Raw genomic sequence first — 25890 nt, 5'->3', positions numbered from 1 at the left:
ATTTACTTGTAGGATTTTACAAATTTGTTGCTAATTTTCAGTGTCATTTCTTGCTAACCAGCCTTTTTCCCAGCAAGTTTTTGAGGGAACATCAATTGAACTTGCTCAAGTGATTATTTTAATTTAATTATGTTTTAATCTTGCCACTTTGAATTTATTTGACAGGTATGACACCTAGACAATTCCTTAATGAACACAAACCAAAATCTCTTGTCATATCAGAGTCCTGAGGGCTAAATCACTTCAAGTGGGGGTCCGGGGCTTAATGAGGGTCAATTTGTGGGTCCGGAACATCAAGTCTGAATCCTCCTGTTGTATACCAGCTGATTTGGAGACGGCAGGACACACTAGCTTTGTGCACATCTACTTTGTCCCCAGAAATTTAGAAAATTCATGTCAATATATTTGAGAAATCTGGTTTTCAAATTAGTAGCGGCGTCAAGGATCAGTGACTTAGTGCCCCCGATGGCAAAGCCCATGCATTTAATGCCATTTCCCAGCAAAACACCCCACCCTGCTCATAAAAGCTCAAGTTCTGGGTGACTAAGTCGAGCACTCAGCTGTTCCCACACTTTTTCATGCTAAGAGCTACATGCAGAGGTACTGTTTGTCTCAATACCCGCCAAGATCATTAATTCTACATTTGCTCTATATTTACTTGTTAAACACTGTCTTACATTCAGTGTGATGTTACCACAGAGCCACTTTGCAAGGCAAAGAACACACCACCATGTCCTTCACAGGCTACAAAGCCATCATCAGTTTATGAATCATCCTCCTATCTATGAGATGTTTTTTGGAGACTGATCCTTACTATTGTTTGTAGACAAAACGTCCATGTTGGCTGCTACTATCCTGCAGCCATCATGGCGTACACAGGACATTGTGGTCAGGGAGGTGGTTTCCAAACTATGGGTCCTGACCCATAGGCGGAAATCTGGGGAATGTCCCCGCCAATCCCGGCAAAAGGGAAGGCAGGACATCTGTGCTCAGTTAAAACCACAACTCCTTCAATTCTTGACCCATTTTCAGGCCGTTTTGTTACAAAGGTCAGATGTTTATTTCTGTTAATGATTCCTCACTTTTGGTGTCTCCCGCCAAGAATTGCAGAAGGGAAATTTTTCTGTCTCTCGCCAACCACCCCGCGCCCCCTCCCCAGCAACGAATTGGAATAAGCGCCCTTGTCCTGACCCACTAGTCGGTCCCAGTGTGCATTCAGGTGGGCCATGGAAATATTACGCAAATGCATTCTATTCTCAATAGTGGCAGATAGAGAGGACTAAATCATGCAGTTCAGGCCTATAATGACAGGTGGCACAATGTCTACATCCATCAGAGCCACTACAGCTCCACTGACCGTGCTGCCCTGGGAAACTGACGCTGACTGGAGACAAGAAGCAGCTTTCAGCTTTCTAGCATGGACACATTTTTAAAACCTAAAGCGACCAAAAAATATCATGCCCTCCAATATCAAAAAGGCACCACCTAGAAAGTGTAAATATAACAATTTTGATGACTAATTATAATATTTTTTATATTCAGAACCAACTAATGCTGATGCTTTTCAGTTGAATGAGCTGAAATGAGACTGCAAACCAGTAATTTGTGAAGTTTCACATCTTTCTAAAATGTTGTCACAGAAGCCTCCTAACCTATACTGCATGTTTGCCTGCTATATGATTTTATTTTTATTTTTTTTCAGATATCTGAAAAAAATGGCTTCTAGAAATAAATACAACTGGATCTATTTTTTCTTCAAATATGGGATCAGGATTTGCCTTAATGATGGATATCAGTGCACTGAAGGCTTTGCAATTTTTTACCAACTTTATTTCACTTCACTGAATATGAAAAAATAGCATATCCATAAAGAATGTGTAAATTGTGCCTGCGTTGTATGATTTAAAAATTTCCTCGATCATTAAGAGAAGAATGGGTTGATGCAGCCCTCCCACCGCCCACCTGGCTATGCCGGGACCCACCATGGACCTCCACTTAGAGATTCACTGGCTCTGACTCCTTTAAGTCCCACTATTTTAGATAGGATTGATTTCTTGCAATTTTGGCTCACTTTTGGATTTTGCTTTTCCCCTCTGCCGCGTTGAAGCATGGAGGATGTGCATACCCATCCTTGCAACGGGCACCCATGCAATATGACGCGCGTGACACCCCGGCATATGATATATTTGACTTTAAAATGACGTCATGGCAGCGCGAGGCTCGGCAGTCAGGTCGCTCGTCAGTCTGAGAGAAGAGGAGCAGCAGGAGGAGACGGATAAGCCTCCTCTCTTCTCTCTAATGACAAGCGCTCATTCTCCTCTCTCTCTCTCTCTCTCTCTCTCTCTCTCTCTCTCTCTCTCTCTCTCTCTCCCTCTCTCTCTCTCCAACTCCACTGAAACAACTCGCAACCTTCCGGCTCCTCTTTTCTTCGCTTCTCCCCTTTCCTTTTTTTCAGTTCAACCTCATTTTTTTTTTTTTTTTTTTTACTTTGTAACCCCCTCCTCCTCCTCCTCCCCACACATAGCCCAACACCTCCAGAGATGTGAGTAGATAATGAGGACTGTTGGCCAGCGGTGACTTGTCTCCTCCGTGCTTCAGAGAGAGCCAAACATCCTCCACCTACCTGTCGTTTTTGTTATTTTTGTATGATTGCTTTTTTTTTTTTTTTTTTTTTGGACGCTTCCTTTCAACAATGTAGGAGAAAAGTGCGCTGTCATTTGAGCACCTATAGGATGCGAGCGACATACCTTGCCTTGTTTTTCTCTCAACAGCTTTTTTCCCCCCATGACTTTCCAGCGGAGGAAAATAAATGATTTGCGTAAAGGCAAAGTTTGAGGACAGCTCTTTCCCCCCCTTCCCGCTCACCTGGCCGCTCGCACGCGCGTACCTCTCGCTCTCTGTCTGAACTGATTAGCTGGAAGATTATCGGCCAAATTCTTCCGACTGACGAGCAACTTGACAGAGACCTGCCACACTCTCCGGGCTGATTTGTGCTGTGGTGGGATTTTTGGCAGCGGTGCTGGAGGAATTTCATGTGCGCAACGTTGAAGGATATGGCTTAAATGATGCTCGCGTTAATGACAGTTGGAGTAAGGTCCGTCACTTGAGTGTTTGTACATCAGCCATCATCGACTTTTGTGGAAACCCAGCTAAATGGGAGGATACCTGGAGGACTGACTCGGATTCGGTAGTCGAGAGAAAAATGTGGATAAATCGGTGTGTTGCGCGCAGGTAAGACTCATTTGAGCAATTTAATTCCATGTAATAATAAGGTGGTAATTAGTTCGGAGGGTAATTGGGCAAGGTCCTGTTGATATTGTTTTGTACTGTTTCGCATTTGATGCCTTGATTGCAAAACCTGATTCTGCTTTTCAGTCTACGCCACTGCAAGTTATGAGTGTCTGTTGGAACTGATTATTGGATTGCATTTATCAATATAGGTTAATAATAAAAAAAATCATGAAAAACATGCATATGTGGCACAAACAGATTCCATCGCGTTATATAAAGCAGCAGCCCCTCAAATGTGCACAGAGACTGTTTAGCTTTGGAGTGCCAGTGTTGAGGAATCTTTAGGCGGAGGCTGTGTGGGGATTCATTTTCATGTTTTATGAAGAAAATGATCAAAAGTTTCACGTCCTGTACGCTGGGGGTCGCCAAATGTACGGCGCAAGCAACACATCCACATATACGCACGTGCGCGCGAACGCACGCGCATACGCGCGCGCACTCCCAGCCCCGGGGCTAGGTCTGTCAGCTCCTCCCTGCTTGTGAGCACAAACACACGCGCACACACTCTCTAACACGGACACACGCGATTAATTAAGTAATTAGTCTGTGCACACTGTCAAGTTAATATAGGTAGAAAAATCAAAGAAAGGTGGGCTTTTTACTGCATGTTAATTTGAATAGAAGTCTTTATGTGTTCCTTGCCAGATTAAAAAGCTTTCAGAGTTTGCTGCTGAAATTTAAAGACATGCATCAAACAGGGAAGTTGTTGCCAGTCGCTCATGACAAAAACAGAGCAGAGAAAGCCATGTAGACTGTAGTGGGTGGAGGGCTACCTCATTCATCAGAGCAACTTATCCCCTCATCTCCTGCTGGAAGATGCTCTGATCAGCATTACAAAGATATCCATCAGTTAAAATATTCAGTGGATATCTACTTTCTTGACGTGGCAATAAGGAAGACTGTCTACTGACTGACAAAATTAGAAAGTCTTCAAACAGAAGCTGACACCAGGCTGGTTACTTAAGGAAAGTAGGTAATGCTTTAAAAGGAGGCAAAAAGCTGTCAGTGGTGTGAGATTGTCTTGCCACCTGCTGGATCTCATTCTGACCAGTGGCTCTTTTAATTCCTGCTCTTACATTTATTATGCATGACACACACTGTTCGTCTTAAGGCTGACCTCGCAGGGTAATGGTAATGTGCGTCGACAGAGCAGTTGTGCAGACGACGAAATGAAATGCATTTAGGTCCCATATCTCTAGATGGATCGGTCAGAGCATAGAGAAAACCAATTTCCATGTTCAGGAATTTCTCTGTCACTTCTTGACATGATGTGGGATGTCGTCGGCCGGAATGGCTGCCATGGATTGGAAGCTCTCTCTCTCCCCCTCTCCCTCTCTTCAGATTCACCATGTTCCCAATTGTGCTTCCTAATGCAGGCTAAAGCTTGTATTGTTTGTCATTGTGACTCATTGCCATGACACTGATGGGAATGACTGTTAGACGTAATAATCCACAACATTTTCATTCAAATTGACAGCCAGTATGTTTTCTTACTCTGTATCATCAACTGATAGAATACAGTGGTGATTCAGCTTATATCCGGGTCACAAAACTTTTTACATTTGCTCTTGTAAATGCTCAAGTCCTTCCCAGGAAAAATCCTCTGGGGGCAGAGGAAATTATGTGTTCGTGTTTTTTCTTTGGAATTCACAGAAGAAATGGGTAGCAAAAGCAAAACACCACCTATAGAAACCCAAACTACATTTAAAGAAAATTAAAAGAAAATTGTGCCACGTTGTGCAGTGCAGAAACCACAGCACAGTGCACCTAGCACCATGATTAAGACAAAAACAAATGTAAAAACACACAAGAATCTTTGAGGATTACCATCTTATTGATGCTGTATGCCCTTTATCTTTTTAAGAGACTTTGCAGAGGTAGTTCTTCAGCCTCTGCCACAGTGACTTTGGGGTTAATGTTTAAGAGCAGCACAGTTATCTGCTCTATCTGCACTGTAGTCAGTTTGACCATACACCAAGACTACTGTAGCATTTTGGACTACGGTCAAAAAAAAACTGGTGTGACTCGTGTTGCTTCTGAGTCGCCAGCAGTCCTGGAAAGGGCATTCATTGTAAATATAACACCCAACACTGCAACTGTGGTAATAGCAAGAGACTTGTTCACTGGCTCGGAAAGTGTCTGGGCTTAATTGCTCCATATAGTACTGACTAGCCAAGCACAAAAGTATTGCTCGTTATGCAAATGGGAAAAAAATTGTGCCTATAGGGAGATTCGACAACATGCTCTTTTGGCTCGGGTGCAAGGACAGAATAGGACGTACCATGTCGCCGCTGAAATGTAACACAGCACAGACAAAGCAGTGAACAGTAATGCTGAAACGGTGTGGGTTTGTCAAGCTTTATATAAGGTATCTTTTGGTTTTGTTCCCAGACGCTTCTTGAGGCGCTAATGGACAGAATGTGTGCTGAGTGCTCAGAGAATAGCAGCATTTCCTGAAGTGGCTTGCTCTGTTTTGCCCCTGCCCTTGTTCTACATCTGTGACTGGAACTGTACAGAATAGTAAACACACAAAATCCAGAGTGCGGGCGACTTCAGTGTTAAACAGTAGGGATTCGTCTCCTTGGGGCTCGGTGTCTCAATATTTCATGGGTGTCACACAGTTTTTGGGTCCCTGCAGCGAGCTCTCAAACCACTGATGTACTGGAGATGCTATCGGGCCTCCACTGAGACTGCAGCTGGCAAAAAAAAAAAAAAAAAAAAAAAAAAAAAATTGACACTACTTACCTTTGAGATGGACTTCAGGTGTTTGCCGTCCCTTGTTTAAAGGAAGTTTCAACCCTTGAAGCTTTGCAGACTTAGGCGGATGTTACCATAGTGACTGACTGAACTTTAATTAATCCCCATGGGGGAAACTTGATGAGCCACCTCACAGCAAATGAGAACAAACAGAGGTGACAACATAAGTAGATAAACACAAAAAACAAACATCACATTCGACACACCCATGAAGTCGCTGCAGAAGGGTGTCATGGTAAAAACAAAGCAACGTAGTTCAGCAGCTACTGGCACAAAAAAAAAAAAAAAAAAAAAAAAAGATTTTCATATGTTCTGTGGAACATCTTATTCACAAATCTCTCACTAAGGCCACTAAAGAAACCATGGAGTGGGTGGTCATTGTGCTGAAGAGTTGCCTGCAGCTTTGATAAAGTTCTGCATTCCAGGATGACTTTTAAAGATTCTAGGGTAAAATAATTAATCCGATGCTTTTAAATCTGTTTGTCCAACCTGTTTTTTTTTTTTTTTCATAAAGTGTTATTCTTTTTCCCCAAGCAGACCCAATCATAGAATAGCACTCTAGCCGCAATACTCTTCTAGATATAGAAGTTACATGTCCACATCAAATGACTGAAGTTTATGCAGAGTGCTGTCATACTGATTGCAGTTAGTAATTAAGGAATGCAAAAAATTCTTTTCTTAGATTTTCCTCACAATTGTGCCATGATAAAAAAAAAAAAAAAATCTTATGCTGTGAGGAATGCAAACTACAAAACAACAAGACAGTACTACAGCCGGGAAGTAAAATGGGCATATTTGTGTGTGAACAGTGTTAATGTGTTTGACGGTTCAGGCTTCCTTTAGTGGTATAGATCATTGTTGATGCGTGTGTCTAGTTTTTTCATAGCCAGGTATGTCACAAGTGCGCTTAATCGCCATATGCCAGGTAAAACAAAGAAAAGTGGCTTAAGTGGATCGTGGTCTATAAGAGCTCAGCAGTTATCTTCTCACACACAGATATTCCTGGTGATCTCGTACTTAGTATTCCGTATGTTCTCCCTGAAGAAAAAAAAGGGGTTTTGAATCTGAATAATGTTCTTATTCTGATTAATATCATAGGCTTAATGAAGCAGAGCTCTTAACATATTATACACGGAGGTATTTTCCTCAGTGAGAAACACATGTGGAGCATAAGGCTGCTTGGGGTTTATATGGCCAGTCGTAGTCCCCTCAGCTAGCTTACTATTGACTCCAGTGCTAAACGAGGCATTACTGTGTAAGGGGCCATCAGATATTCAGATATTCCTGTGATTTAGGTGCCATCTTAATAGCCTCTACGAGGGTTATTAACTGAGCCTCTCTGGAGCGTGATTAACCTAATTTGCAGTGAAATAGGCTGTGTTGCTTCTGTGAGATCCCATCCTCTGGAGATGTGTGAGTGTGACTCTGTGTGTGTGTGTGTGTGTGTGTGTGTGTGTGTGTGTGTGTGTCTGTGTGCATACGTGGGCACGTGCATGTATATGAGGGTACATGCTGTAAACACCCCGCATCAGAAGTCTTAGAAATCCAGGAGGACGAGGACAGGTTGTCCCTGTGAAACGGCACAGCAGACAGCACAGACGTGGACGCTGACCGTTCTATTAACACCAGCAAGGAAGAAATCTCATCTGGCCGACTTGTACAGCCTGATCCCATAGGCTAACCAGCGCATGCATTATAAATGAGCCGTCAGCAGTCGGTCCAAAACAGACATATTTGTGTCATAGTAAGAAATAACTGGATACTGCCTGTTTGAAAAGAGAGGATTAAGGTTCATCTGATAGATGACTAATACTGATATTTTTGGACAGAAGCTGCTGATAGCTGTGATTTGGTGCTGTCATTGAATATCTCTGAATATGACCACTTTCTTACCAAAAAATAAACAAACAAACAGAAAAAAGTGTTTGGGTGGACAAGCCTCTGAAACAGCATAGAGACCTGCAGGGAACACCAGACCTCTCCAGTAAAAGCCTGAGACTTTGTGTGATGTCGGTGAGTGGCTCTTTAAAGCAGAGCGAGGCAAGTTTCATTGCAGGTTTTACAGACTAGACGAAGCAACCTCCATTATGAGGTGGACAGCGATGAACCGGTACACAATTGCTGTATCATAAAAAAACAATATTGGCCCTGTACGGTCAACAAATTTGTACAGTGCTCTAACCTTAGTGAGGATGGCTTGGTAGTAGAGACTAGTAAGTCTTCTCAGTCATATTTTAAAGGACCATACAAGTGATTTTGAATGTTACATTGCAGCAAACCACTTTGTAAAGAATGCAATCTCTATTTTCAAATTATAATTTTTAGTTGTAATCAGCCACCTTATAATGTTCTGCTTCTGCAGCTAACAAAGTCATCAACCTTCATAAACCACACAACTGAGAATTGGCTGTGGAAAGTGAATGGTTTCCGGTGGACAGACTGTTTCAAGTCATCAAAACACACCAGTGCTGCTGCTTTTAGGAAAACTACTGTGGACGACTTTATTACGGTGATGGAATACTGCTGTGAAGAAAGTTTGAAGTCTCTGAAAGTTCATGTTCATATCATTGTGGAATGAATAGAAACCAATGGCTGGATAAAAGGCAGGAAAAGTCATATAAGAGTTCAAAAATATGACTGCTTGCTTTGGGAGAAGATTCACGGAAATGTGAATTTACACATTTTGCAAAATCACTGGCCTGGTCCTTTAAAGCTGCCGTCACATGTGCAACAGCAAGATGACTCAGAAAAATACAAGGATGTTTTTGATTGATTGGATTGATTCTATACATTTAACAAGATACTTGCAACCCTGCAGCATTATAACCTGTTTTGCAGTCAGCCAGCCGAAGGTACTTACTGATCCTCAGTGCACAATACACAGCGCACACAGATATGAATCAAAATACATGATCCATCATAATACAGAGGGAAACCACTATGTTCTTACTGTATTTTGCTCAGTGTGATTTTTTTTTTCTCCAAGTGTAATCCTCAAAACTTGCAAGCCCTTCTTGGTATTGTAATGAAATTCAGCTAAAAATGTCCACTGTGGAGGCAGCAGCCCTCAGCCTCATTGGGTTTAATGACCAGCTTGTCCAGTATGGGCTACATGAGAGAGCGTGTGTTCTATTTCCACTGAAGCGCGGCCGCCCCACAGAGCGAAGGAACCAACAGCACAGAGCTCATACTTGATTCATGTAGTGAGCTTTGGCTGGATCAATACTGCCTCTACAAAGGATCAGATTTATCCGTCATGGCCCTCCCCACTAACTGGCCCGCTCTAGGCCAGTTAGTGGCCTCTCAGCGGGCCACTTTTTTACCAAAATACTTCATAAATGAACAACAGGATTTTCTTAGAATTGCCGAATAGAATTTATTTTTTGTTTTGTTTCCAAGCACTCAGTGGTAATTGAGGTGGATCGAGGCGTAGGCCTAAATGAAACCTTTGACAGTGAGGGTCGGGCTGATTGGGGTGTTGTCCCGTTGCTCCGATCCAGAGGCTTCCCTTCTTCTTTTTCTTTTTCTAATGTTTTTTCAGCCTATTCCATGCTCCTTAGAGCCCTGCTTATCTTTCTCAGCATGTGGGTCATGTACACTGTAGTGGAGGACATTGTGCAATGGGAGTAATTAATGGGATGATGCAACACCCTTGGCTGTTGCACCCCCCCATCGCCACCACACACACACACACACACACACACACTCAAGCACGCAAACTCAACCACAACACACTCTTTCTTTTTTGTTTTTCTATGAAATGTGTTCCCACAGCCATAATGCAACAGTGCTTCTTACAGTATAGCTGTAGTAGCAGCTGCTGCCACTTGGCCTCACAGGCATAGATGGACTGTGTGTGTGTGTGTGTGTGTGCGCGTGCGTGCGTGTTGCGTGCTACCAAAACAATTCCAACATTTCATAGAATATTTCTCTCCCAGAGGCCTGCTGCACTCGGGCAATCCATAAATCTCTGGAACCCTTTGGAGAGCCAACAGTGGTCTTTATCTCGCTAATACTGGATATCTACCAAAGAAAGCACAAAAACATGTAGCCGATATGGGAAAAAACAAATAATAAAAAAACAACCTTGATAATTCCAAATACTGTGTTTTGATTTTCAATGAAAAGATGTGTAGAGATACAATTTACTGTAGGAATTCAGTTGGAAGGCTGGCACTTGCCAACACACTGGTGCTTCTCCTCCAAGGCAAAAGATCAAAACAGAAGATACTATATCTACAAAAGATGGCGGTGGTTCTTAGCATCTTGTCTCCAATGGATTTGACCTCTCGAAACATCACTGTTAGTTTGTGTACACGCGCAAAGTATTCCAGATAACAAATCAGGTCCTGGTCAAATGTAGAAAAAAATATATAGCTTCATACCCTGATCACTAATATCCCTGTACATAGAGATAAATCGGATATTGAGTATGTTGTCATGGAAACTAGCCTAAGCCTTAAAAAATCAGTAAATAGAATAAGGTGCCCTAAAGGTCAAACCATACAATTTCATTTTGGTTTCTCAGAAAGAATGAGAGCTTATCGTAAATAGGATTGGCCATAACACTTTTCATTTGTGTTGTTTTCGTGATGCTGATCAATGGGAAAGGGGGATGTTTGGATGAAGCGGTCTTCATCATGACCACAGGTATCCAAAATTGTCAACACCTGCCCCCTGTCAGTGCTCATCAGTTGAAATTTGTGGCATGGTGCGTAGATGTTAAAGGATCCAGCAGGATTTAGACTCTATAACTAACAAATTAGAAACGCAAAATTGAGGGAATATGCAATTTGATATCTGTGTATCTTGGCAACAATGCTTAGTATCACAAAGTGATCTGTGTGTATGTGTGTGTGTGTGTGTGTGTGTGTGTGTGTGTGTGTGTGTGTGTGTGTGTGTGTGTACATACATGCTGGGTTATATTTGCCCTATCGCTTAGTCTAAGAGCTTGAGCACACAGTCCTCTTCAGTTTCAACAAAAGGCTGATTGCATATTCAGCAGGCTTCAAATGGAGATTCAGAGGTTTCACAGCTCTTCCTTTTACTGGACGTTGGATAAACTGCCCTTGCTGTGCCCCATGGAAAGCAAATAGGCCTACCTCCACCTCTGGAATTGTACAGCAAATAAGTAACATTTGGGGACATATTTACCTTCTCTTGAGTACCTGTTGCATGCTTTGAAATGGCTATGGTGAAAAAAAAATGCAGCGATTACAATTCTTATGTCAGTGATACGGCAATATAAGGCCACCATAAGCCATTATTTGCACTAAATATTTTTGTTCTTAAAGCAAAATTGAGTTTTAGTAGTGTTGGATTGTTTAGCTCCCTGGGCGTGAAGTCCACATGGTGGTGAAATATCCTCATCAGTTGCTCTGTGCCCTCCCTGGGCTGATAATCCACAATACTGGATTTCTATCTCTCCAGACGCTTCAATAGCAAAACAGCTCCAAAAATAACACTTTTACCACATAAACAAATGCAAACAAAGCATGTTATGTCAGCATAAAGAAGAACATATCCCAGAACCCAGTGTTTTTTTTCCCAAGTAATTACAATTAATTTTGAAAGTACTATCAGATTGTTTATTTCTGGTTACTCTGCTTCCTGTTTCCTGCAGACAGTATCTGCTGGGTCTACTTTTCAATTCAAATAGGAAAATAATAAGAAAAGAGATGCCTAATAATAATAATAAAAAAAAAAAATAGGGCACCGGGTATTGTTTTTTTTGTTTGTTTGTTTTTGTTTTTGTTTTTTTAATATACTGGCACAATCTGCTTTGTTCACGTTCATTTATGTGCTGAGAGTGTTATTTTGGCCACTGTTTTGTCACACTGTAGAAGTGAATGGAGAGACACAAATCCAGTATTGTGGATTAGCAGCTCAGAAGAGCATGGAGCAACTAATGAGGAGATTTCACCACCATGTGGACTCATATAGCACCCAGGGAACTAGACAACCCAACACTCGACCAAAGATCAATTTTGCTTTAAGGAAATTTGTCATGGAGACTCACCGTCTGCTGTATTAAACATGCAGTGACATCATAATCATATCCATATCCGATGTTAAATGCTGTAAGGCATCATAAATCACTATACTTCCTGTGTGAAACCAATAATGAGATTCACCCCTGAAGACTGTGTCATGCAGAAAGGTTACATAATGTATTATGACATTTTCTGATGTGATTAGTATTTATGTGATTATGATGGCTTCTATGATAAACATTTAGCCATCATAACTGTGTCATCCCATAATCATTAAGCATGTACTTTTATTGCAGTGATGAATGAATGAATTGTTATATGAGTATGATATATGATGCCTCATGAGCAACATTATGTTTACTGAAAAAGGAATTCTGATCATTGTGTCACATACAAAATGGCAAGGCATGGTTGAAAAGCTAATTATCAAATGAGCAATGAAAAGTTCATGATTTTGTAATGATAAAAAAAGATCTTTAACCCTTACCAGCCACACAGTTTTAACCCACACAGTCTCCCATCACCCTGATGTTCCTTCAGAAAGGGACTTCCAGCTGTAGGCCATTAAAACTGTTGTGCACTAAGGGAGAGATAATAGAGTGAAAAAAAGTGTGAAAAAGAAAAAAAAAAAAAACATTAGCGCAAGTGGATTAAAATAACGATAGACTGTTTTGCTAATGGCCCATTATGAATCACTGCCTCAATATGATACTCTCTGTAGGAAACATGGGAGATAAGCACAGCACTAATCTCTCCAGCGAACTGAATGTGTTAATGGTAGTATCTGATAGCTTCTTACAACAGGGCAATGCTAACAGTGTCTTGTCCCTCACCCATATAGGGCTATAGGAAACACATGAACTCATTGTCCATGCAGGCGGTAGTGGTGAATTAATACGCAAAGAATATACTGTAAAGGGTTTGATAGCATGTCGAAAACTATTTTAACACTGCATTAAAATGTGCATTCCAAGTCACAAACGATTTTTTCGTCACCAAACTCTCAAGGATTGTGGGCCAGGTGCCAGATAAAGAGTTTTAAATGGAATAATGGAATGAGCCATGTACCCTCATAATTCATAAATATCCATTGCAGCAGCATTCATCAGCCTTGCACAGAATTCCTCTTAGCATTTTGTATACCTTCTGACATTTTCAATTTGCTTTATCATTAACAGTTTATTGAGTTTATTGGACTGGAAAGGCAGCGCTGCCATATTTTTCATATGAATAACACATTCCTCTGAGAAGTTCAGCCTTTGTAAATGGCTGTATATTTCCCCAGTAAATGACAGTGAGGTGCTTTTTTTTTTTCAAATCGTACGCATGATTATCTCCTTTGTATGGATTTCATTTCCTTGTGAAAGTAGAGATGATTCCAGTCAATTTAGGTATTTTATCTTGAGAGACACTTGGATTACACTAGACTGCAGCACCCATCATACTGTCAGGTTTCAGTGATCAGTCTTTTAAAATGGGGAAGGGTAAGATTCAGCACAACAGCTTATGCTGCATGGCATCACTAATTATTTTTGACCACTGTGGAAAAAAATAGTTCTTTGTGGAATTGTATCATAGCTCTTTATATAAATGCTGGTGGCCCTGATCCTCACACCTTATTCAGTAAAAAAAAAAAAAAAAAAAAAAAAAGTGTTATTTTTTCCCTCTCATTTTCTTTTTCTTTCTTTCTTTCTTTCTTTCTTTCTTTCTTTCTTTCTTTCTTTCTTTCTGCCATTGAGGTGCACTTCCCCCCAGCTAATACTCTGAAAAATAACCTCCTTAATCCACTCAAATTGTTAAATAAACAAAGTTTGAGTTTGATGACATGTAAAAATTTTACAGTTAGTCATGACATCAATGGTAGAACTATTTTCTTGTGTGGTCTAAGCTGTCCTGGTGCTCAGGTACACATGGTGGCTGGCAGGTGTGTAAAAGCTAAATGAAATGTGTGCGACAGAGTGGAGCAGAGGCAAAGAATAAGCCAGCCACAACATAGCTAGCCTCAGGTAGCTACTTTAATGAAGAAAACAAAAAATAGCCAGATCTTTCTGGATGCTGCTAACGAGAAAAACACAGTTTTAAACAGTTCTATGCAAACTAGCAAAACTATCATGTGTGAACTCGGTAGTTGTATGTGAATTTTAGCTTCGGGAAGCGATGCTTGTGAAGTGATGTTTAACCCTCTTTGAGTCGATGAAGACGATTAGTTGTTGTAGCCTTATGTTAGTCTGAGGTGGTCCATCTCAGCATCAGTTTAGCATTTGCAGCATCCAGCCAGTATCCACCATTGAGTAATAATGAGAGGAAGATGGCACCACTACTGGCCTACAGAACAGCTAGGGGGGAAGTGAAATAATTTTCAAAATGGGTGAACTATCACATTAAGTTTAGCCCGTGCCTTCAAAGTGTATTTTATTATCTCAAACAGAAACAGGCATAAAAACAGCAACAAATAGGCAGGCATACTTGACATAATAGACATTCATAGCTGTAGAAATGCTCAATAAAGAAATGCAGCGTGTAGAGTTAGACTTCTATGAATTGGAAATGTTTTAATTATTTTTTAAAATATTTTATGTGTAAGTAAAAAGAAAAACACACACTGCAGCTCAGCTTTCAGAGTCCTGCATCATTATGATTATAGTTTAGCAGAGTAATTGCAGTGGGTATGAATTAGTGCTTGAACTATCATCCCATCTCCTGGGGAGTCTGTGGCCAGAGCCTGGTGGCAGCAATTGGAAACTAGTGTACAGAGGGTGGTTACTATCAGTGAGAATGGATCTGGCTGTGTGACAGATTTGCCTGTGATACAATGCAGAGGGACAGGCTTGCTGTTGCCCTGTGAAATTGCCGTTGATTTTCATACACTGAGTTTGTGTTCCTCACATTGTGATTACCAAACCAACAAATGAATAAAAATCTTACTATGTTCTTAATAAAAGATTTATGAAATAGAAAAATGCTCCTGTTGATTCAGCATGTGCAGGATAAAGCTGCTATAGCCTTTTCTTAGAAATCTGTTGATGTCAAAATTGATTGATTATTGTCCTGAAGAATATGTAATTGTCAGCCTGCTGCACAGCCTGGTTTCTGATGATAGCAAATTTGCAGCAGTTAAGCACCATATTTTTGTGAAGTTCAGGCCCATGGTTGTCCCTTCCTGATGACTATATCATACAAAAACTGTAGTATATGCCTATTGTAGGAGTAGCAACAATTACTAGTGAATGACTGTATGTAGAGGAAGGTGGGACAAGACATGTCCTTGGGGGGATCTGGTAGAGGACACAAGCTTGTTAGACAGAGGTCCATTCATTCATACCCTCTGTGTTCTGTCAGCTATACAAATCAATAATCTAGCCCTCAATATTAAAATCCAGTGAAGTTTGTCACCAGCCCCTCACTTGGGATCTGGGCCTGAGCGGTGTTAAATGGTGAGGAGAAATCAATGAACAACAGTCTGGTGTGTGTTTTACTTCCTTCCAGATGGTTATATAGAGTGTGTGGCAGGGTCATAGTGACGCCAAGCACACTTCACTGAGCAAACCTCATTGGATCCGGGTGACCCTGGATCCTGTCAAGCAGCTCCTTCTTGACCAGCTTCTCAAACGCTTTCATAAGCAGAGGAGGTCAACTTGCCCAAAGTCACTGAGCTCTTTCGGGTGGGAAGTCTTTGCTTCAGGGACCACAGTGCAGGATTGTTTCCACAGCTTTGGCACCCACTGCAGACTGAGGGACATTTGCACTTAGCTGCCCTGCACAATGGCAGAGGAGGTGGCTACTTATCCCAACAAGGCCCAGGGTTCTTTTTTCGCTTTAGTTTTGCTTCATTGGACTTCCATCTAACGGTAATTAGCCAGAAAAACGGAGGTTCTTTGGGTCCACCCATTGAGGGTTTAGCTCAGCCACTGAGATTATTTCAGCCTCCAGAGTAACTCTGCTTCTGAGAGAAGTTTGCATAAAGAAAACGCAGGGATGTAACAACACACTATTAACTACACAAATGACTTAATTATTAATAGATGTACAACAAATAAATGAATGAAAAAAAGTATTGCTACTTTTGAATGGGGAATATTTTGAACTGGAACATTTGGTTGCTGACACATTGTAAATGATAGAACCTTGTGTATTGTGTTAAAATCCTATAATGCAAAGCTTGGAGTGTATTATCCCGTTCTTGCCAAGTAACGTCTGAGTGTTAGAGATCGTCATGGATCTGTGAGGTCATGCCTTGACCCGAAAAGAACCGGAACCGAAGTGCTCAAATCTGCCATTATTCATTAGTTGAAAATTTTCTGATCATATGCACCATTTTTGTCTTCAGCGCCATGAAGCACTGCTGTCAGTTGCTCTAACTTAATTATCTCATCGAAAAAATTGGTCTCATCTAGCTGGTTTAGTAAACTAGCCATTTATTAGCTTTCTTACCTCCATATCCTCATCCTTACAAAATTACAGCCTACGCGCAAACAGTATTGCCGCTAAGTCCGTTTATTGTCATGTCATTATTACCCCTCAAATCTTGGAACAATACTGTCCAATTACAGGAGGCAACATGTCTGCGGAGTGTGATCTGGGCTGGAAATCTGGTGTTTTGCCAGAACACTGTACATGATTTATTATTATGGTGTTTTATAACAATATATGAATGAAAATAATAGTGACTGAAAAAAATCCTTTTAATTTCGTAGGGTAAATAAAAAGTGGAAACTATAAATAGGGTGACTGCAGCTTTCTGTAAGCTAAATGTTAGACTTTTAAAGACCAATTTAATTGCACCTCAAATAAAATTAAAAAGAAAAGAAAGGTACACATCTATGTAACCACCAAAGTTTCTTAGTAGAAATGTAGTTCTATGTTTTCAATACAAACAGTCTTGACAGTCATCTCTGGCTGTAAACAAACTTGATGCACCACCCTCAGTTTGGCCCGAGCCCATCTTGTCTCTTACCACCAGGGGTGTAAAACCATGTGCCAGGGAGGGCTGATAGTCTGCACACTTATATTTCAATCAAAGCCTACACCAGGTGATTTCGCCGATTAACACATCTTCCGCCAGAGGAGAGGATCTAATCAGTGAAATCACCCGCTGTAGTGGTTGGTTGGAACAAAAACCTGCAGACTCTCGGCGATCCACGACTCATGGTTTCACACCTCCTGCTCTACACAGTAGTGAGTTCAGCTGGGCTCACTGGAAGTGTGATGACACAAGCTAAAACTCGCTAGCCTTGCAATTCTCCAGTGTTCAAACAATATAAAAGACAAAACACCATTCTGAATGTCACTTCCCAGATAACAAATGACTTTCGTTCCATCCCTACAGCTCCAATCTGCAGTTTTCCAGTGCAACATCCTATCAAGTGAGACAATGGCACCTTCTTGTAATACCCTTTTATTGTTTTTCAACACCTATAAGACACTCTGAGTGTTAAACAAAAACCCCTTTTCCTACATCAGAGGCTTGAAAGAGCGACTGATGGATCCACTGAGCAGGAATTCAAAGGAGCAACTTGGACCTGGTTTTGTCCCGAGTCTTCAGAGAATGACATGCCGCCTCAGGGCTGCCTGGGTGTTTTTTAGGGCCTGGAGCATTTGCTGGCTCAAAGTATCCTGTTTTGTGTGGCTGGATGGAGGGACCCAGATAGCACGCTCTGTTCAGCTCTCCATCTACCCAACATCAAACTGATGAATGATTAGATTGTGTTGACGTGACCCTGATGTAGTTTGCTCATTGGCATGCCCAACCTATGTATCTGTCTCTGATGTCCTCCTTATGTTGTTGATGTTGTCTGATGAGTTTTTAACACCGGGCATCTGACGTAAAACTCAGATGCAGTGCCTGCATCAGACCGATGTTGGCAAGATTCTTTTCCCACCATTCAGATGATCTCCAGACAATCTTAGATCTACAACCGACGTTGGCCCACTGAGCTATCTGCAGAGTGTTGAGGTTTATATGCTCACTGACATTTGGAATTTCAAGACCAATCCTGTACTTTAACCTTTACTCTTACCCTAATCTTAATTCACAGTGTTCACCCCCAAGCTGACACTGAACCAGTCTTTGATCAAGAAGTCATTAGGGAAGGGTAGGAGTAGGAGGGGAAGAAATGTGTGGATACATTGGACTAACTCTATACAATGCATCACCAAACAGGCTTGCTGTATGGTTGTGACATGCAAAAGCCCAAACAAAACAATTTTGAAAGCATATAGTAAATTTCCTTGTTGTCCTTTCTCCGTTTTTTAAAGAAAGCAGTTGTTAAGTTCAATTGTTTGGAGCTTAACTACTTGAGGCTATCTCAGCTTTACAGTACATCTCTGCTGACCTCCTCTTGAAAACACTGATTATTCTGGGTCAGACTCTCTTAAAGCTACACGCTTGTATTAATGGAACTGGGAAGGGCAGAGAAGGACTGTTATCTTGCCCTCGTTTTCTCTGCACCTATCCGTTTGAGCAAAAAAAAAACTGTCCACAAGATGGGTTTCCCTTCCCGTTATCTCATCAGGGTCAAAGTCATATCCATAAGATGTTGAAACCAAGGCAAAGTGCAACTACCAATACATCACAAGCGTTGCCAGCAAATGATGGTGTTGCGGTGACTTACTGTGACCATTACTGACAATTTACAGGTTGGTGATGTGACGCTTGTTTATGTTTTAAGAGGCCGGATTGATTTTTTAGAGAGAATCACTGCCATTTCAGCTGCCTGTGAGCGCACATCTCTTGTCAACTCACTGCGATGTTAATTCCATAACCCCTCTGCTGCTATGAAAACAGCTCAGGCCTATTATGATGGTGTGACAGTGTGTGATGGCATCTATGTACTGTATGTTCATCACTCTCCAGCTGACCAGGCAGTGATCTCTGGAGCAGAAGATTGATGCTTTTTACTGGACAGGCTCATGCAAAGAGGCGCACTTCCATATGAATATTTTTTTCTGTGCTCAGCAGTAACATAATGTCAGGTTGTAATACCTCATTGAGACCCTGCTGCACCAAAACAATAGCAGTAGACTGCGCGGCGCTATGAATAGACCCCCTCTTACTCGGTTACTCTCTCTCTCTCTCTTTCTTCTTAACTACACTCGTGGGGCCATTGTTGTAATTTGATGAAGCAGTCAAATGTAGCTAGCTTTGCCAGTGGGTACAATCTGCACTCCTGTCTAGGCTGCCCCCACAGTGAGTCATTTGAAAGGGGAAGTGTCCTTGTTCTACGGCCTGGATGTTATCACAGAGTTTTTACCCCCCCCAGAGGGGCAAGACTGCCACACGGCTGCTTCCCTGCTCCCTGTTCTCTCGTCCCTTTCTCCATCTCTGTCGCTCTCTTAAGGTAATGCAAATGCATACTCCCCACCAACCCCCATCTATTTTAAGTATCTTCTCCCCAGTGTAAGCAGGCAGTGCTCGGGGCTGGCAGATTCGGGGGAAGGAAAGGAAAGGAGAGGTGGAATGAATGGAGACACATTGTATGAGCTCTTGCCAGCGCGCCACCCTCTTTAGTTTATTCTCAATCCATAATCTTTTAGTGCTTTCTCCGTCCAGCAACGAAGCCAGCTTTTTAATAGCATGCATCAAAGTGTATGATTTCAAGTAGCCAACCCACGCATCCCCTGGAGGCTTTTGGGGAATGCGTGACAATGCTGTGTCTTTGTGGGGGGAAAAAAATAGGCAACTCCGCTATAAATAACAGTCATATGCCATGGCCCACACAGACACAGAATGACAGAGGTTACATCCCTCGCTAGCAAAGTGGAAACAGATCTGATTGCACAAAGATTATTTAAAAAAAAAAAAAAAAAAAAAAAAAAAAAAAGGATAAACATATTCTCGCAGACTAAGGAGCTCACATAGCTTACTTATCCTGCTGTCAGTGTACTGCTGCCTATAAAACATGAACTATTGATTTGTTTAATGTGATGATGATGATGACAATTTTAGCTCAAATATATCTCGTCTATTGCATGACAGTAAACAAGACGTTAATTAACACACAGGACAACATAAGCATTGCAGCACTGGTATCACAAGAGATGTGCAAGTTCAAACGGGCTAATAGATTCAGTGGCTACATTTACATGCAGAGATATCTTCACTTTTCATCCAGTTCCTTCAGTAGCCTGGTTTTGGTCTGGATGCATGTATACAGAAGTGGGTTACAATAACCTGGTGAACTCACACTCTGATAATAAGATGGCTGTCTCATTCCCATATTAAACAGCTCACTGTGGCATGGAAACATTTTACTACTTTCACTTTTGATTTCTGCCATCTGCAGACTAGCACAGCATTATGGGTACATTTTGATGTCAGTAAAGATCAGGTGGCACTTTCTATGATCATTACTTCTATCATGATTTCTTCCTGCTCTAAGTAGTAAGGAACTAGGGCTGAATGATATAACATGATCATATCATTATCTAGAGATAAACATGCATGATATTAATATCTCAAAAGGCAGCAATATGGACAATATCAAATTAGGGTTAGGGTTAGCCTACAATGTGATCAATTTGTTCTGATCAAAAAATATTTTGTTAAGTAACTGCGTTTTCTGTATCCAGTTTGTTTTATTGTTTTTTGAAGAATGCTCAATTTCCACTGTTACACTTAAATTTTTGTTGAAGCATTGTGTCGAAGCAGAGGTTGCAACAAAATGTTTGATTTTAATTTTTTAAAATTTATTTTAATGCAGCTTAAGAGAGTGATTGGTCTGTTCTGATTGATACAATAAAATAAAATACTCTCTGAAGTAACTGCATTTTCTATGTTCACTGGTATTATGCTGTTTTCGAAGAATGCTTGATTTTAACTGTTGTTGTAAGATTTCATGTAAGTGTGAACCCATAGTCATGTTGTATATCATATCGCTATCGAGATTTTTGGCATAATATCGAGGTGTGAAATTTTGTGCAGCCCTATAACTCACTATTGCCCAGTCGAAGTGAGGGAATTGAATATTCTGTTAAGTGGTTTATACTGTGTCAGAGGTTCTGAGTAACACCTAAACCAGAGTGTGGACTGGGTGTCTCTGTGCATGAAGATGAAGCCGGTGACTACAGGCCTGCAGCACTGACTTGAAGCAAAACTCAACTTGGGCTGCTCTGTGCTGCCCTGGGCTGCTATTCCAGAATATTGTTTGTGTTTTGCCATTCACTTCAATAGTAAAACAGCTCTCAAAATAGCGCTTTTAGCACAACAACAAACCCATTTTGTTTTGTGTAATTCCAACTATTTGTGACTATCAGCTTGTTTCCTTATGGCACAAGGTTACTACGTAGAGGATTCCTGCAGAGGCTACCTGCTTGATCTAATTTCCAGTTTAAATAGGGAAATAGCAAGAGAAGAGGAAAACAATGCTTACTGAGACTTTATATATATATATATATATATATATATCAGAATTATCTTCTTTTTTTGCATTTGTTCAGTGCTAAAAGTGTTATTCTGACACCTGTTTTGAGATAGAAATCCAGTATTGTGGATAAGCAGCCCAGGTGAGCACCAAGCAGCTAATGAGGAGATTTCACCACCATGTGGACTCGTATCACACTCAGGGAACTATACAACCCACACTCCAACAAAGTTCATTTTACTTCAGGTAATCCTCATGAACTACACCCTCATCTAATAATGAGGGTGTAGTTGGGCTCCTTTCCTGGGAGTTAATATGATACTCAGTATATTTCAATAAAAGAATGCTAATCCCCGGTGGATAACATTTGGGACCATGTCACCAAATTCCAGACCCATCTGCAAACTGAACACTGTTTCTTTGTATTCAGCGAGGCATATCTGGATTGACAGCTGGTACCAGTGTACTACAGCATCACCATCATAAACAGAATACTGACTGTTTGTTTTTGCCAAATCATGGATCAACAGTTGCACAGAAAGAAGTGTTAGTGTTTTCTTTTCTTTTCTTTTTCTTTTTCTTTTTTCTTTTTTCTTTTTTTTTGCAGCCAGCGATGCCATTTTGGATTTATTACAGAATACACTCATCTTTGTGATTCCACTTTTCAGACACCTTTATTTGAATTCAGCAAGTCTTATTCCCAGTCTCTTCACTCAACCACCCACCTGCCTACTAATACATCCATCTTTACAGTGTCTCCCACACGTATGTCATTCTTGGGTGCCCTGCCCAGGAATCTATCTATCTATCTATCTATCTATCAAATAATCTCTGATATTGCTCTCAGTTTATTAAAAGAATTTCCATGAACTGATGCCATTGCAATCAGCTCATCTTCCTGGGGTCTATACATAACATCACATTACATAAATGAAAGAAATCAAGTAAATTAAAAATAGAAAGGAAAACCATGATTTGATGTTCCCTTGTGCACTGCTTGGGATTTTCTGTTGCAAATTAGAGTTGGTGCAAAGAAGTTTGCCACTGAGAAACAAAATGTATAGAAATCGACTATCCCCATGCAGGCTCATAAAGTCTCAATTTAACCTCTTGCTGTGTCTGTTATGGCCCATCAGAGAAAACCGCCCACTCCTGAAGAAAAGTTCAGTGAGTGTAGATGGCGATCCTTTTCCCCAGTGATTTCTGCTGTTTCTTTCTGGGGTGCCATTTTTAGAACTGTGTGGGAGAGACACGGATACCACAGATCAGTCTGTAAATGCTCTGTCAATTGGTAGCGCTAACCTGAATAAAAACAAAAATAAAAGAAGGAGAAGAAAAAAACAACGGTTATTTTTCCATACTTTAAAATTGTTAACATAAGCCTGAACAGCATCGCCTCTCTCAGGGCAGGAACCCCACCCGCTGAGAGGACAAAAAGAGAAAAAAACAGATTCAGTGTAAATCCTGCCTGGCAGATAGTGGCTGCCGTTGCACCCGGCTTTTCAGCCAAGGTGGAGTCACCTTCAACAAGGCACCTTTCAATTGCTGTGTCTGGAAGAAAATTATGTGTACTCAGTGGCAGGGCTGTTGAGGCCATGCTGATAAAATTTCTATTGATGGCAGCCTGGGGACAGAGGGGCCGGGGGTGAACTAGATTGAATAAGGCACGGCTTTTTCACCTCCCTCAGGTGGAAAGCCCATCTGCCAAGGCTTCACTTCTGCAAACTCCCAGAAAGTTCTAATTAAGACCTAGTTTGCACAAGTGATCACAGTGTGACGACACAGAAACTGGGCCAGAGACACAGAAGACAATAATTAGGTAGAATATCTGATTAGCTGCAGCGATATCATTTTGTTTTACCGGTTTTAACGTGACACAAAAAATGAGTTCAAAGAGTCAGACAATCCATCCTTGTAATCTCATGACGATAATTTACATAATATAAGGTAAGAACCTCATTCTAAGTTTAGACTCTTTAGTAGTCTCTACATGTTGTGCTACTCAGCTGTCTTGCCACTATTTTGTAAAGCACACTTTATTATGATTAGTAAAACATTGTGGCTGTGCGAAGTTTTTTTTTTTTTTTTTTACAGACTTCAGAGCGTTTATAGCTGGCCTCATTTACACAGACTGTATCCTGCTCTTTGTTTCTTTGCTATCTATGCCCCCGCTGGCACATGGTTTGCAGAATCGCTGCACATAATATCCCACACAGCATTCAACTACCTTGATCTTTTCTGGGGGGAAGGGTGGAATCGCAGCACATTTGCTATTGCTTGCCTATTTCAAGATGTTCCCTCTAAACCTCTAGGTGTTTGGCATGCGTTTGTGTCTTTAGCCTTTATGTCCCACTGATGTCACAGCTGAGTTTATTTTTAGAAACGTTTGGAAGACCAGAGAGGACAACAGTGTATTAGAAGAAAATCATGTGTACACACGCATACATATGCGTGTGTACACACACACACACACACGTACATATATACACAGGTATATATATGTGTGTGTGTATGAATCAAGCCTGCAGCTGATGACCTCATCAAATTCTACTTTTCAGTGGCATTTAGTAACAAGGGAATCCTGGAGATTTGAGCCCAGAATCACAAGATTGTTTTCTTCTGAATCGGCCCAAGTCACCACAATGTCTCTTCGAAGTCCACATGTTGATGACAATATTGTGATTCTGGCCTCAATTCACCAGGATTTCCTTCTGACTAAATCTGATAAACTACTTTTCTGAGTTTTTTCCTTGCAAATTTGTGACTTTGTAATCTCAGTATTTTGGAGTTTTTTTCTCGTGAATTTTAGTTTTTTTTCTCAACAAATTTGTGAGTTTATAATCAGTTTTTTTCCCCCATAAGTGTGAATTTTTTCTTGTAATTTTCATCTCAGAGTATACCCAAGTTTTTCTCTCATAAAACCACCACCACCTTCCCGGCTCTGTAATTTTCTTTTTTCCTACAATGGAACTTATAACGCTGTCATATTTACTGGATCTAGACGCTCCTTTTTTTTTTTTTTTTTTTTTTTTTTTTAATTTGGAATGGAAGCTGAAAGGTCCTAAACTGGAGTTAATTTGCAGTTTATTTGGGCATATGATGCTAGCATGTGTCACCATGCTTGTATCACACATATACAGTTCCTCAAGGATATTCTTGGACAGACGGATAAAAAAACACTTTTTGTTACAATTTGATGTTGAAACTCTCCAACAGGATGTGGCGGTGTGCTGGTTTTGACCCGTGCTTTAAACTCCCATTCAAAAATGGCACATGCCAGGGGACACTGGGGATGCTGTACGAAGGCTCGGCGAGAACGGTGAGGACATGTTGCGACCGTTTGTTTACTCAGCTGTTCAGTGTGCTGACAATAACGTGTTTGTTGCCGCCAGCTGACAGATTGCACTCCATTTAAGTGGTTTTCTCTGCCCTTAGTGCTGCACAATGAGCACGGCGCACCGGCAAACTCCAGCCTGCACAAAATGTGAGGGGATGGTGAGCGTGTCAGGTTCATCATGAAAGGCTCCGCTTTTCTTTGCTATTTTTACTATTTTTTTTTTTTTTTTATCAAGCTTACATAGCCAGATTTTCGTGAGAAAGGAACAACTCTTGAATATGCACCAAGTGAGCATCTTTTGATTTGCTATCCTGGTCTTATTACATGTGTGTGTTGCAGCGATCCTGACCTCTGGAAAGATAAATGCTCCTTTTTCAAACCTTGGCGCTCTCTATTAGATCTCAAAAGGTAACAAAACTGAAACTGAGGAGAAATGGCAGATTTCAATGTGTCATAAAGGATGTGTTGAATGTCCCCCTCTTGAGAATATAATGGTGACTCAAATTAGAACAATCAAAAGCAAAAACAGCTACATTCACTGCCGGAGGAAAAAAAAATCTCCATTTAACATGTCAATTAGGCTCATCTTGCCTCTTAAAATCATGATAAAAAGTGTCATTTTCTTGATCGTAATGGGCTCATCTGCCTTACTCTGCCTTGTTTCAACATAGTTCTTCTTTGTCACAGAAAAAACAAAAAACACTGACACAAGTGACACTGCATTTGAAATTAGGATTATCAGATTTTTTCCTTGTTTGAAGATTTTGCAACTCAATGTGGGACAAAATGACATGTTAAAATGGATATTTATTTCAGTGTATTGCTATTGGGTAATACATTTACATTACATTTAATATTTACATTTACATTGTGGTGACAGGCTGTTACTGTCATAGCTGCTGGTTAGCTGGACTGTTGTGCACAAGTTTGTCGTCATGTGCAGGATTGATGTGTGGCTTGATTGTGTTAGCATTACACTCCTGATCAAAATCTTAAGACCTGTTGAGAAATTGCAAGAATTTACATTTTGCACTGTTGGATCTTAAAAAAGGTTCTAAGTAGAGCTTCAAAATGCAAAAAGAAGACATGGGAGTGAGACAAAAAAAAAACTTATTACAACTTGTTACAAAGTCACTTATTAAATTTATTGCAA

General features: G+C 40.8%; 1 protein-coding gene across 1 annotated transcript in view; it reads left to right on the top strand.

Moving 5' to 3' along the window:
* The first annotated feature begins 2796 nt into the window (after positions 1-2796).
* Positions 2797-25890, top strand: part of ajap1 (adherens junctions associated protein 1) — a 68465-nt gene continuing 45371 nt past the window's right edge. The window contains exon 1 of the mRNA XM_030055896.1: positions 2797-3231. Within this exon, the coding sequence (XP_029911756.1) occupies positions 3203-3231 (29 nt within the window). The 5' untranslated portion in view covers positions 2797-3202. The remainder of the gene's footprint in view (positions 3232-25890) is intronic.

This window comes from Myripristis murdjan, chromosome 7, assembly GCF_902150065.1.
Source record: "Myripristis murdjan chromosome 7, fMyrMur1.1, whole genome shotgun sequence".
In the NCBI taxonomy this organism is placed as follows: domain Eukaryota; kingdom Metazoa; phylum Chordata; class Actinopteri; order Holocentriformes; family Holocentridae; genus Myripristis; species Myripristis murdjan.
The sequence above is the reverse complement of the archived record's forward strand: the minus strand, read 5'-3'. Positions and strand labels throughout refer to the sequence as shown.